At 41.2% G+C, this 15386-nt stretch overlaps 1 protein-coding gene across 1 annotated transcript in view; it reads right to left on the bottom strand.

The window, feature by feature from the left end:
• The window catches only part of col24a1 (collagen type XXIV alpha 1 chain), a 95407-nt gene extending 81091 nt beyond the window's left edge, over nt 1-14316 (bottom strand). The window contains exons 1-2 of the mRNA XM_083888137.1: nt 13807-14316; nt 3721-3791 (exon numbers count right to left, since the gene is read on the bottom strand). Coding sequence (XP_083744263.1) covers nt 3721-3791; nt 13807-13859 — 124 coding nt within the window. The 5' untranslated portion in view covers nt 13860-14316. The remainder of the gene's footprint in view (nt 1-3720; nt 3792-13806) is intronic.
• Between the last annotated feature and the right edge of the window lie 1070 nt (nt 14317-15386).

Below are 15386 nucleotides of genomic sequence, written 5' to 3'. Positions count from 1 at the left end.
TCACATTGTAATTTCGTGAGGGAGCTTAAGAATCTGGATGACAGACATCTATCCCTGTGTATAACTTTAATAGGTTTGTAGTCAGGCGTGAATCTGTGTCAGCATGGTGTTCTGTTAGAATGAGGAATGTGAATGTCATTGTCATTGTAGTATTAAAACCAGCATCACTAACTGTTTAGGTAGTACTTGACAGAAGTTTGAGTGTGTCTCCATGCCTGCAAACAATTAACTTCTTTTCTGGAATCCCACTGATAGGTCTACTAAGAACTTATTCATCATCCTTTTACTGGTACAACAACCTTCCAGTGCTCATGAACCCACCGTGTTTTTCTCTGGAAATAGGTAACACAAAAGGCAGCTGTGGCCCAGATGGGCAGAGAAGGCTCGAGAAGAATGAGGCCAAAGTAAAATGCCGGAAACCAGTCAACATACTCTTTTTGCTAAGCTGCCACCAAAGATTCATGGGAGCAGCTTTCCTCCAACAGGTCCTGTCTTTCTTTTTTTACATTTCTACAGGTAAGGTATATTGTGGTGTGTGTGCACTAATGGGTGACTGTGTTGACAAGGTCAATGGTTCTCACATTTGTGTCAAAAGGACCTTTTCTAATTTGTTTTCTTTTCATTACATTTTGTTTGCTGTTTGCCTTTAGAAACTAATGGTGCGTTCCAGAGCCCATCCAAACAAATGGGATGTGGGACTTATTCTACCTGAATTGTACTAGCTCCTACTTCCAGGTGTCAGACGTTCCAGGCAATCGAAGTGACGATCGCGGTGCTTTCAAGGTGTTTTTTATGTTTTGACTGTCAGCAATTCAGTCTACTTACATACACAAGTAAGCCGTATATGTAAAAGCGGTACATATCGATATGTAACGTCATCATACTTACCGTAGCCCTACATATCTTCATGCTAACAGATAACGACGACATAATTTCACGCCATAACATGAAAAACAAGTTGTGATAATATTGCTGTGTATAAAACAACTCTACACGCAGAAAAGTAAAGTTTATAGCCTATTCATGTGACTCCATGGGCGTCGCCATTATTCTCCGACTTCATTTTGGTGAAGTGGGGGTCCCAGTGGGAGTAGGAGGTCCCACATCGACAGGCATTCCAGTGCACTTTTTGTAGTTGGAGGTAGGATAAGTCCCACGTCCAACTGGTTTGGACGGGCTCTGGAACGCACCGACACACTACATCATTCATCATCATGAGTTGCACCTACACATGAGTGTAACCGGAATTTTCACCTTGGTTAGGGATCAAATCAAACTGACAACAGCAGGAGGTTACCATATGGTGACTACTGTATATAAGAACTGTAATAAATTAGTAATAAAGATAATGTGCATAAAACATATATTACAACTGTACGTCTTTACGTCAAATCGGCAACACATACTCAGTGCTGTTAATACTGTTTTTCTGCGAAAATCAACTAATTATCTGTTCATCTGACTGTTAAAAAGAAACAGATTCAGAGTTTTATGAAGCAGCATAAAAAATGGTTTATAGCCGTTCAGCAGACATAGTAGAATATATTGAGCTGCAGCTAAGGTAAGCAGGCACTTGTTCGTCCTTGACATCTTTTTGCCCCAGGTAACATCAGCACAAATTCCAATTAACCTGTCTCTTATGTGAGGACAAGCTGCACTCTGGATGCATTCCTCCTCCCCTGGTTGCAATGGATTGATCCTGCTCAGAGTGGAATGATCAACTGCACATACACGGGGGGAAAGACAATGCAACAGGGAATAAGGAGAGGAACTAGGCAATTGGTGTAATTCCTGTATGTAACGGTTCATTACGATATCAACCTAACACACTATGTGGTATTTCTTGTCTGGCAAGGCTGCCATTTTGGACAGAACACCCTAAAAAGAGGGATTTTGTCGACACGTTCATTGATCATCTAGTGCGTGATTGAGATGCAGTCTGGCATTAGCCAGGCTGGTTTTTTTCTGACAGTGGTCTATCTATATGTCACTCAAAAAGCACCGTCTCTGGAGTTTCAGACGGTTCACCGTGTTGATTCAACACTTAATAATTAAGTTCTCTTTAAATTGCTTTGACAGCATTCTTTCCTACCAAATGCAGGCAAGTTCTTTCAAGGAAGTCACATCCGGAGCACTATGTGGTTACCCTTCAACCATCAAAAGACAATGATGAAACTACATTGCACTGACTTGTCATGCCCCCTGGGGTTCTCGTGTACTTATCTGTATTCTCTTTGCTCTGCCGGTAGCAGATTGGCACGATCTCCAAAACATGTGGCACAGTGTTTCCTACGTTACATACATCTTGGCACTTTATTTCTCTGCTCCTCCTCAAAACCTGGTACATCAGTCTTTCCACCACACCCTAAAGGCTACAGAGACTGGGAGAAAAATAACTCCTCACCTTTGCAAATTGAGTATCACCTTAGTCACAACGTCTGCCCACAGGAGGCTGAGAATTTGTCTGATATTTACTTCTTTTTCTGACTGATTGGTGTTCTTTCCCTGGGGTGACACTCTTAGCATGTACTTCACATCACGTTTGCATGTGGTACAGCTGGAGTGTTCTCTGATGAGCCAGAGGTGAGAGCAGTCAGAGGGAAAAAAAAAAAGGTGGGTAATGACAGCAATGGTTGAGAGGCTATTTTTGCAGCTTATACGTACTGAGGCCTCAAGAGCAAGAGCAGACACGTCGAGGTAGAGGGGTTTAAATCAAAATAAGTGTCCCTTTGTAGCCAGTTGTACCTTTACTTGCTCCTGTGTAAATTTTAAAGCAATAAAAACCTGGCGCTGTGTGCTGTTTGGATCTTGTACTGCAAAAAGATAAATCATTGCATTACAGGCCAATGCACCATGTAAACTATATATAATAATAAATAAATAAAAAAATAAGTCTGACACCAATGCTCTTCTTCCAAAGTTCAATATCTGGTCACCTCTAAGGATCTTTTTTTCAGAAATCATCAACTTGGAGATGATGAGACAAAAAAATATGCTGCCAAGAAAATAAATGAGACAAATACCAAGAAAAGAAACTGCATTTAATGTGGATAATTTTACACCTGGTTGATATCACCATTGATAAGTTGGTGTACTGACTTTGGTAGGTGAACTACAATTAGATATGTGTTATTATACACAATAACAAAGAAAGATATGTCTTCAACAGGGAAATGCTTCCATGTAGAGTACTAGGAGTAATTATTATTATTATTATGATTATGATTATGATTATTAATAATCATAATCATAATCATAATAATAATTACATTTCTAAAGCGCTTTTCTAGACACCCAAAGCGCTTTAGAAATGAGCCATTATTGACTAACACATTCTCACTGGTCTCACTACGTGTAGCAACAGCTGCTCTGGAGCAGACTGATGGAAGCGCGGCTGCAAATGTGCGCCAAACGGCCCCTCCGACCACCACCATCATTCATAGATACATACATTCATCGCATGTTTTTTCAAACTGTGGGAGGAAGCCGGAGAACCCGGAGAAAACCCACTCATACACAGGGAGAACATGCAAACTCCTTGCGGAAAGGCTCTTGTTCCAACTGGGGCTCGAACAAAGGTTCCTGGGTTTAAACCGAGGAACTCGGGCCTTCTTGCTGCAAAGGCGAGAGTGCTAACCACTACACCAACCGTGGGCCCAAAATCTCTACAGTAATCTCTATAGTAATGTGAATTGATGCATTTGGGGTCCTGTCAATTACCTTGAGCTCGGTAGTCTTCTTCTCCAGAGAGCACTGCTGAGCATACTGACAGGAGCAGGAGAAGGTTCCACCTAGAGGAGCAGACAAACACACATTTAAGAAAGTTGGCACGGTAGATGATCAAATCACTAACCACGCTGTAGCCATTAGTAACAATTCTGTTCCAAAATTTTGCGGCGCAGTTGAGCTTGTTAACACAAATATCTAATCACATAGCAACAACTCATTTAGGCATGTAGAAATGGTCACGAAGACCTGCTGACCTGCTAGCATATGTTAGTAATTCCATTTTAGTGATAGGCTACCAGTCCATTGACAGGGCAACTGAAAATATAAACATTTACATTGTATGACTTTAAAAAAAAAAGTCACCCTGTATGTCACAGTATGGGATGAAAAGCAGAACTCCCAAATGCAAAAATCAAAGAGACGCGATAAGTGACCACAGAGAGGAACTGAGGTTGAAATCCAGCTCTGGTCCTTCTTGCATTGAGGGAACTACAAGAAACTGTTCTTCATCATGTCAACACTTTCCATGTGGTTTTCACTGTAGTGTATGAAACAACTGTTCAAGGAGACGGTATGTTAAAGGAGAGCATACTGATTGCACAGGGAGTGTATGAAGTCACCGCACATGGGCGAGCCAACACTCAAGTCAAACACTGACAGTTCTACATAAAAAAAAAAAAAACACTGGTCTCTTGTTGAGGGTTTTTTTCTACCAGTTACAAGTTGTGGTAAGTCGAGGAAAGAAAACGCTGACAACAACTTGGCTCTTTCAGCCTTTCACTGGTGACATTAGCAGGAGTCTCAGGGAAGAATAAGCAGGTTAGAGCGGAAACCACAGATCTATAGAAAATTAGACTGGAGGTGATGATTCATTGGCAGTTAATTGCGATTGTAGAAGTAAAAGCCAATTACGATATAACTTCAAGACATGGGCCAATGAGAAATTAGCTCTTGGCAGTGTGCAACATTACAACATTAATGACGAATATGGTCACCTTAGGTGCTTAATTTAATCACGCAATAGCTGCAAAAGAGATATTATAATGTCAAAATGTCCCCAAAGAGAATGGTCTCCGCCTGCCTATCAGCCCCTACAGCTGACTTATTTGCATCTATCAGAAAACAAAAACCATACATTATAAACTATCGGGCTCATTGTCAGTAACATCAAAAAAAAAGGCTGAGTCACACTGAAGACTCTACAGTTCTCTACAGTTAAAGGTTAGTTATGCTACACAACAGGCTAGCAATAGTGGGAAGTCATAACGGCAAAATAAGTGGTTGGATTGTTGTGATTGCCAGCACGAGTCAGAAAGTTGTGGCCTGCAGTATAAATAGGTGTGTATTTAAAGCATTTTTAATAAAAAGCTAAACTTCACAACCATGGAAATAATCCATTAAACTTCAAAGTTCATTTACCAAAAAAAGATATTTCCTCTTTTAACACTGTTATGTCACAGCTCACCTATGAGTACTGAACAGTTTAAAAAACAATTAGAATTAGAAAAAGTGGAGTTTTCAGATCCCTCCAATTAATCCAAAGTCAACCAAAACACAATCTCAGGCATTTATTTAAAAGAAATAAATTGAGAAAAACCACTGACTGTGGTTTCTCTGTCTCTCCTTTTACTGAATGAAGTCTCACAATTGAGATTTGTGCCTTTTTTTCCCTTTTTTTTTTTACAAAAGCAAAATGGAAAATAGATCATAATCATGATCTCCAGATGAAATGAGGCTGTAACTCTCTAAACAGGCTTTGGGAACTGTTTACAACTTGCAAAGTTCAATTTTAAGAGGCACTTGTGACACTTCTCTTGCTAATCATGTGCTGGGATTTTCCTTTTTTGTGGTCATGACTTCTAAACATCATTAAATGCTGTAAACCAAAAAATGCATTTGAGACAAAAAATCCTTCATTATTTGGAAACAATTAAGTGAGTCACAAATGCTCTTTCTACGAAACTGACTCACAGAACGACCTTTAAGTGGTTTTTTGCAAAACATTTGCTGACATGGACAAATTCTCATGGTGGACATACTGGCACAATGTTAGGAATGATGTTCAGTGCCCAGATTTGTTGTTTCAACAGAAAATTCCTGGTTGTTGCTCAAGCTCTTAAAAAATTACAGATCATTAACCACCATATGCAGTCTTGCTCAGACATCCAATGTCAGCAATCACACCTTATATAAACATGTAGCCTTTGCCACAAGTGGAAACCAATCAAAGACAACTGAGCTCATAATTAATTGCCATGGCGCAGACTCCGCCTGACACAGTCACTTGGACTGAAAGACAGCGGCAGGGTTTGTGATGCCGCGATCACCATCGTCAGTGCTGTCACTAAATACACCAGACTCCTCTGTTAAATTATGAGATTTTAGACATTTCCCTGGTAATTATTGGAGATTAACCCACGTTTTAGGAATGGGTCATATTATACCCTATTTCTCCGAGTTAAACCAGTTCCCTGTCCTAATGAACATGTCTGTGACATGCATTGGTCAAAATACCATAAGGATGAAGCACCACAGCAGTTCAATCACGCTGCCAAAACAAGGAAATGACATCAGCCACAGAGGCTACTAGGTGCTAACTAGGGATGTCACGGTTAACGGTGTAACGGTAAACCGCGATAAAATTTTTGACGATAATAATTACCGTCTTCATTTCAAAAAAAATTATTATCTTGGTGAATAACCGCGCCCGCGGTGTTGGCACCGTGAGCCTTTCCAGCGTCTCCGTCTGCTGAAGTTGCCGCGCAGGCGCACTCTGTAGCCTACAACCTGATGTTCAAACTTTATCGTAGCTGGAATCATGGCCGGAGGAGGAGACGACAGCCCTCAGGACATATACGTATATGAAAACTCACCCATAACAGTATATCGCGGTGCTGGCGTCACGTCATCATCTCAGACAACTACTGTGTGTGTCCTGCTCTATTCCAGCCGCTGAATAATCCATCTGTTTGTTGTGTTTGTGACGATGAAGTCTGCTAACACGTTAGCATAAAGATCGCTAGCTTAAAATGCTAACAGTGAGATCGCAACACCCAAACTAGGAGCGATTCACAGCGATAAAACAACCTTAATTCAAACACAAAGTTTATGGTTTTAAGACCCACAATACTGTGTCAATAATGTTAACATGATAGTACAGCTGCAGCGCCCACCGCCAGCATATTAAAAATGCATAGCTTTTAGGACTATCAATGCTTTCTGAACATATTCACACACTTTTTAAAAAACACCGCGATAATACCGAAAACCGCGATAATTTTGTTCACAATAACCGTGAGGTTCAATTTTCATACCGTGACACCCCTAGTGCTAACAGCAGTTAGCATTTGGAAAAGTGATCATTTGCAGGCTCCAGCAGGCACATTGCCGTCATATATAACATGTATCCACTGGACAGATAAATCCTCTGAGGCTGGACATTTTGTGTAGAACTCTGTGCTGCACCGTGGAGCCAAGAAAACTTTTCGTTTTACTTAGACTAAGGAGGACCACATAAACATGAGTGAGTTATCTTTGTTCACACTTTGCCGACTGGTAGGGCCTCCAGAGTCCCAAATATAAGGATTTAAATGATTAAAGAGTTGATTTTGCATATTATGGGACATTCAATCTTTGAAAATGTCACTCAGTTTCCAACAGTGGCAACACACGTTTCTATCTCTCAAGGTAACAATTGCTCCTGAATCTGGATTACCACCAAACTCTAGTCATTTCTTGATTGGGCCATAACCAACATTCCCAGAAAATGTCATCCAAAATATACATACTTGAGACCTTTGTCCATAGTGAGTTGAAACCAGTAGTCAAATCAAGTAAAAGAAAAACAAAGAAAAGAAAAACACTGGAGCCCCTTAAAAAGCAACCCAATCCCTGTGTTTATGAGGGCATTCAACTTTGACATTTTTATATCAGTAAATGCAATAAAAAGTCCTGCAGGCAACATTTATTTTTTGTGTCATTTTAATTATTTCCAGACCATGAATTTTGTCTCAAAGTCTTCTTTAGTTAGTGACATTTTTATGCTGTTCAAAGCTATGACTAAAAAAGGGGGTTGGGAGGGAGCGGAGTGCAGGATTTACTGTCATGTCCTCATTTTAAGATGAATTCTTCCAAGGTGTAAACGTAAATTATTATGAAAGCCTATTCAAAAGAGTTATTAACCAGCCTTATTTACAAATGTGCGATAATGATCTTCTTAACCTATAGTTTCAAATGGCACTGTGTAATATACACACACATGATTATGTCAATATAAAATACTTTGGTTTCTTTTGTATTATTTCAAAAGTCACGCAATAAGATAAACATCCCTATGTGTCGAACTTTGACCCTAATTGACCCCACCTCTAGATGGCACTGCTCACCATAAAACTACAGCATAACAACACAGTGTCAGACATACAATATTTTTTAAGGTCACAAAATATTAAAGGAACCCAAGAGAGAAATGGCAAAGTGAACTTTCTATTAAGTGTATCCACATGTCAATCACGTCTGCTCTATGTATAGTGTCCTCTCCTTGTCAGTATTATGGGAGGTAACATAAACAAAATTTCTAGATTTTATGGATAGGAGGTATTAAAAAAAAAAAAAAAAAAGTAAAAGTAAGGAGCCAAAACATCTTAAAGGGACCAAATATAAATCAGATCCCACATGTTTAAGTCTCTGGTCATGTGTCTCTCAAATGTATGTAGTTATGTCATCCATCATATTTAATTATAGTCGCACCACTCTGTTGGTGGTATCCCATGTATATAATAGCAATTACAAGCAACATAAATTGGATTTATTGGTATTGAGAAGTGTCTCTAGCTGTAAGACAGAAAACGTAGCAGTGTTGTTGGTGAATAATATCCATCACAGAAACACAAGGCTCATATATCAAAACAACAACCGTTTTAGATTTACAGTTGGCTTACTTTGGAGTTATATTTTTTCCTTGAAAATTTTGACATAGTTTTTATATTGTGCATAAATAAAATAAATAAAGTCATATGACATATTTATATCATCTACAGATTCAAAGCATATTCTGTACATTAAGATCAAATCAATCACGCTGACAGGCGTCTTCCAAATAACAGCTGCTAACATAATCACGGGGTTCAGTTGTGCTGATTTTTCATCGCCGAGTGCGGGGACATGTGCCAAAGACACACGGAGACAGATTTCTCGCTCTCTCAGTATGTACGTTACGTAAGATCACCCAAAAACAGTGCCGTCAATCAGGCTGCTGTCTCACTCTGAACCTTAGGGGATCGTTACGTGAGTACGATCGCTATGAAAAGCATTATAGCCTCGAGGGCGTCTCTGTTTTGTGGATTTCGTGAAAATCAGATCAACTTCGACAAAGACGCTACTGGAATTTGTGTGCTTAGACAAGACAGTTAGCCCTGAAAAAAATATGGTCTTGACTTGAGCAAAGAAATGGAGACTGAGGAGCAGAGAGCACGGGAGCAGAAAGTATCATGAGCTGTGTGTCTGTCACCTGTTCCCCATCGAGAAACTGGTGCGACATTCCACGGCAGAGAATGCCGGAATATCCCCAGAGCATGAAAAAAAGACATGGAGAAAGGAAGGAATGGGGGGGGGGGGGGGGGATGTGAATACTATCATTCATCTGTTGAGAGACGATAACATTGGCATTTATAAGGCCAGTGAATAGCTGGTTATTCTTAAAAGCTGGCAAAGGTTTAAAAGTAGACCCCGAAAAAAAAGAAAAGAAAACTAAATATAACACTTAACATTCCCTTCTTGAGTGACAAGTGGGGCCATCTGACGCTGATTCAGACAGGTTCTTTGTCACACGTTCTCCTCGTTCAGGGCTATTTCAGGCTTCCTGAGGCTCAGTTTCAGCATCAGCACATCCACGGTGACGTCAGGAGAACAAGTGGTGGGGATTTTCCACCACCTCCTAAACCTCGACATTTGCCATCCTTCTGTCACAGTGTAAGACAATTTGAATATAACCATTAGCCTGTTGTTTTGTTGGCAAACAAACAAAAAATGAGGCAAACTCTATGGAAAACCTGTAGATCAACCGTTTCTATACCGATCTCAGAGTTAATCTCTCTCTGGAGTGACAGCGCACCACGACGTGCTTCTCAGGCCAAGCAGTTAATGGAAAAGACTGCTGAAAGAAAGACAAAGCTCCCCAAACACTGCTCTGTTGACGGAGGGAAATACCAATATGTGGGGAGGGGGTGTCCTGTCAGGACTATAAATAATCACGATTTAAAACTCCCCTCTGCAATGAATCACTCCAGCTGTAACAGATCTTGCATTTCTACCGTCAAAATTAGCTTGGATCCCTAACAATGGCTCATTCAAGTCAGGAAAAAGGCTGAGAGGCAAAGTGCTCAATTTGGTTTGGCAAACAGGAGCAAACTCACTTAGGTTGTGTCTTTAACCGTCCTCATAAAGAAAGGGCAATCGTTTTATTTCATTTATCAATGATTTCTGCCAGAGGGTATACGATTGTGAGCAGTGACATTCACATTATACTGCTTTGCAAGTGTAATTTGGCAGGACACTCACCTAATCCCTCGGTAACAAGCAAGAACAGCTTCTAATCTGCCATGGAGATTATACAAATAAAATAAATGCACAATTCATGATGCTTAAAAAATCACACAGAAAACTGGACGGTAACGTTGGATCGGCGTAACTTGACTCGACTTGTCCCCCAAAAGTCTTCAGAACATAACTACAGGTAGTCGTACTGCACACAGTGAGTTATTTTTTGAGAAAATTGAGGTTTATAGAGCTTGACCTTGGAGAATGAGCCTAACCACCACTGTTATAAGCCCCTTTGGCAAAACCGTGGCTCAGCCTAGGCCAAGTTTTAAATGGGGTGGAATTCAAAACAGAAGGGAGGCCATGACTCCCAACACGTACGTACGCTGATGACACAGTGCTGTCGGGAGCTGGAATCGAAAAACATTCAGCATCAAAGAGTTAGAGATAAAGTCGGTATCCAAAAAATTAGAACTATCATCTCTCATCCCTACTCAGCATCTCACACACTCTACTCTCAGGAAAAAACATCTCAGTTGCTGGATAATTAAGTGTTCTATTCCTGTATGATTCACTTCTCCATCTCAACCGCAGCATTCCAGTGCATTAACAAGTAACTGATCCATGGCCAGTATCTGCTCATACTCGCTTTGTTTCAGCTTTAGCACCTGTATCACGCTAAATTACGGGAGTCCAAAATGGCCACCAGTGAAAAAATCGTTGCTAATTTGCTCCTCATTTGCTCCAGTTCCTTATCAATCAAAACCTGGAAAAAAAATTTTCCAAACAACCCCAAGACCACAACAACTATAAATTAACATATCAATTTAAAAGTCATTGTGTCAGTCAGCATGTACCAATGCTTGTTCTCTCTGAATCAAGAGCCGAGCATGGTTTCTGTTTTTCCAGCTCACTCGATTCACCAAAGTGGGAGTCAAGAGGTCACAGAGACCAGAGTAAAGATTGACTTAGTCCACGGGACAGAGAGCAGACAAAGGGCTGTGAGTAAACTTCCACTGGGCTTTATTAGTTTGCCCTTTTCCTTGTTGCAGGTGGACCTTGCAGATGTTAGGAAGGGTTAAATAAGCTCACTGTGACTGATGGACAGACAGACACACACAGACAGGCCAAAACTGCTACAGCAGTCCACAGTTGTGGAGAAAAAAGAGTTGAGCAAACAAGGTGAACCTTTAGAAAACTGTTTCTCTCAATAATATCACCACTGGGACTTAAAGGGCCAGTTCTGTGGAGTAACATTGCTTGTTACGCATTTGTAACTCTGTACGTGTCTTTGAGTGCCTCGTAAATAAAGTCTTACTCACTTACAGTGAATTATATTCACATTCCTTGCCATGAGGCGATGGGAGAAGCAGCAGCGACAAAGACTCATAACTCACCGCACGGCGAGACACTAAGTTTAATATGATCTAATCGTTATATTTTATTTGCTTGCACTTTGACCAAATAGAATCAATCACCTGTCGCGGTCAAGAAGGACTTTTTAAAAAAACGTGATGAATTGCAAATTTTGGTTCACAGAAGTCAATGGAAAACAAAAGCTGAACGCCATATTAGAGTTATTATAGTGATTAAATGCGGCGGTTCTGTGTTGTCATAGCAATATCTGTGCTTCGTTTGTCTCTTAGAGTTAGAGAGTACTGACGTGTAACATAGAAGACGTTCCCATGTGTATTCAGACACACACAGAGTGGTGGTCCAGTCAAGTGCGTTTTAAATGTTGTATCATCATATTGAGGTCAGTCAGCGTCGGTAGCAGCACGTGTTGCAGTGAGCTCGACTTCATGACCGTTAATCATCGGCTGTTTGCTTCTCAGTCTGTTGATATTTACAGTTACAATCAAACCATGTGTCCGCAACATCAGCAGGATTATATTTACAACAACATGTATCGAAGCAGAGTGCGAGCGATCTGCACGACGACACGGCACATCGCTTGGATCAGACGTGTTAATAATAAAAAAAAAAAACAGTCGCTGGTGTGCAGCAGATGTAAGACAGCCCCCGGCGACTTCTCCATGAACTTTTTAGCTTTGATTCTCGCAGCTCTTCTGAGATATGAATCATTTCATCCCATTAGCCGCTTCATGAGTCATTCGCCCTCTAATAGACCCACTGCTCCAGCGCGCAAGTGTTTCCCAGATTCACTTCCTGAAAAACTCATTTGGGATTGCCGGCCGGAGCTGAGGACACAAAAACACACGGCACACACTCCCACAAGTCAGTGCAGTGTGTGTGAGTCGTTTGAGAGTTTTTGTCGGCAGCCGATGGCAGAGGTGAAGCGGCGACGTCTGCAACAGTGGGTGATTGTCTGCAGCTCAGGAGCAAAGTTAACCACTGATGCATTCACACACTGACCCTCTCTCAGTGAACTCAAGGGAGGCCACACTTGTTTCTCACCATAAGGCTCTCGTTCTCACTCTCAAGGACAAAATAAAAAGGACCTCTCTGGATTTTTGGGTCCACTTTGTTTTTTGCGCTGAGCAAACGAAGAACAACAACAGACAGCTTTGTAAGCTCAGCTCCTTCTCACATCACACTATGTGCAAAGGATATCGGAGTGAGCCACACTTGCGATGGCGCTCAATATACTGTTTCCTGTGTTTCCCTGAGTCAATGGAAGGAGGCAGATTATCTGCAGCTCCACAGTCACAGATGAATGTAACAGGACAACAAAACCTGCACGCTGGATGTCAACACTACACACTTCCATGAGGAATGTTTAGGTTTAAAGGCACTCTCCGTAGATTCTCCGTTTAAAAGTGCAAACACACTGACAGATTTATCCGTTTAAATCCCGAGCCACTGACCACCGGTCTCACTTTGTGTCGTCATATATCACAACAGAAAAAAAAAAACACACTGTAAATAAACTGCTCCCAGGACAACCATCATTCATCCATCCTCTTTCTGCAAACATCAGTGTTTATATCCCGGCTTAACATAGCTATGTGAGTGAAGGACAAATGAAGGGAAGAAGAAGAGGAGGAGGAGGAGGAGGAGGAGGGTTCAGCAGTGGGACATAAGGTGTTCACATTATCATGTGGAAGATTCCAAAGTGCATGTTCTCATGGAGAGGTCAATGCCAAGACTGGCTACATTTACCATGACAAAACACATTCAATAACATGTATCCATTGTATGTTCAAGCTGGACTGACTATGGTGCACATGTAAAGACTAAAAAAGTAAACAAGATTAACAAGAAGTTAATACATTTGGGGGGAAAATAAGTACTATATTAAAGTGTCAATGTGTTGTTATTGGCAGAATGAAAAGAGTGTATTATTAAACACTGTGGAGTATCAGTCAGGGTTTTGATGACAAGAACTTGTATTTGCAGGAACTATGTTTAGTCAACTGGCGCCCCTGTCAGGGAAAGACGCCAAAGAGCCAGAGCAGAAATAAGTCCTGCAGCTGCCATGTTAACATGTTCTGGAGAGACAGTGTCGACGGCGCAGATGCGCGCACACACACACACACACACACACACACACAATTGCTCGAAAATCTGCATACTTACGTTGCTGCCGCGGAAACGTGTCCACTCCTTGTCCGTTGAGCTCCTAAATGCATTTGTATGCATTTGTCCAGGCAGCAGAGATCTGGGTGAAAACAGAATCACGCTCAAGAGGGATACCTGTTCATGGGCTAAACCTTTTTCGGTATCAGCAGCCAAAGGACGCGTAAAAAGGAGAGTAGTGCCACCTCAGAATTTCCTCATCGTACTGCAGTCCAGGAGGAGAGATCTCTCTCACTCGTTCAAACCAGAGCCAAAAAAAAAGAAAAAAGAAAGAAGAATCAGATCAGATTCGCGCTCTGCGAGGCGCAGTGATCGCACTTATCTCTATCCAAAGTGGCGCGCAACAGTTTGCACAGAGCGAAATTGGCTTTCAGAGCTGTTAGCAGAGTTAGCAGAGACTGTTCAGTGAGACAGAATCAGAGATGTCTCAGTCTGATCTCTCACACAGCAGCAGATCCAACTCTGCCCCCCCTCTCGTTCTCTCGCTCTCTCTCTCTCTCTTTCTTTCTCTGCGCGTCTTTACCTCCAGGCGATGGTTTCTGCTATGTGCCTTGACTTGCACTGATGCAAGGGGAACCGTATTCACCCCAACACACACACACACACACACACACACACACACCACTCCAGCTGCTAGTGTTGGATTTCACCAGCTTACTCGTGACATCACAGATAGAGTTATGGCTCGTGTCCATCTGCTTTGACTACTGTATCAGTCAGAATTTGGTTGCAACATTATGTCTTTATTTACACAACAATGTTCTCACTTTTGCACTGACTGATACTATAATGTAAGAGAGAAGAGGAGATCAGCTGCTGCAGCCTCATGTTGTTTGCTGACAAGCAACTCTGCCTGGTGCTGCAGCTGTTGTTCTGTACCAGATTTTTTTTTTAGGTACAGAACAAAAACTCAGTGACACAGTTTTTTGCAGTGCAAATACATTCCCATAATGAAAGTTTTGCCATCCAAGAAGCATGGGCTTGAGTGATCAGACAGCGACACGCACTTAAAGGTCCAGTGCATAACAACTGGTTATGGTTGTGTTTCCATTACACTTAGAAATGCACAAGAACTAAATATGGTATGAAAAACATAATGGAAAAAACACCTAAATTAAAAAAAATATGTGTCAATATCTCTAAAGTTTACTTCAGACAAGGTGGTGCAGTATGAGGGTCCGCCACCGCCTTCGTCTTCTGTAGAAAACGATCATAGATCACTGTTTCAAAACCATGGAAACGCAAAAAGCTTCCTCAAAATGGACTCTTGCAAGAAAAATGTGATCGTGCGAGTTTAGAATGCCGGCTCATACGCAAAATGCTCTTTAATGGGAACACTCCTGCAAGTAGCAATCGTACTTTATCGAAATTTTAGAACTACCGTTTTTACTTAGTTAGAAAAAACTGTAATGGAAACGCAAATGGCGAGAGTGCAGATTGTCACAAACAGAAAGGAATCCTCCACGCACCCCTTTATTTCCCCAAGTCACTGAACTAATGTGGCCTTCACACACCAGATCTGTCTCTGTTTTGCTTAGTAAACTGCTTCAAAGGGTTAAACGCACATGTTTGCCTGTTCA

This window comes from Microchirus variegatus (genome assembly GCF_963457635.1).
Source record: "Microchirus variegatus genome assembly, chromosome: 4".
Classification (NCBI taxonomy): domain Eukaryota; kingdom Metazoa; phylum Chordata; class Actinopteri; order Pleuronectiformes; family Soleidae; genus Microchirus; species Microchirus variegatus.
Note: the sequence above shows the minus strand (reverse complement) of the source record. Positions and strands in the feature narration are given on the sequence as shown.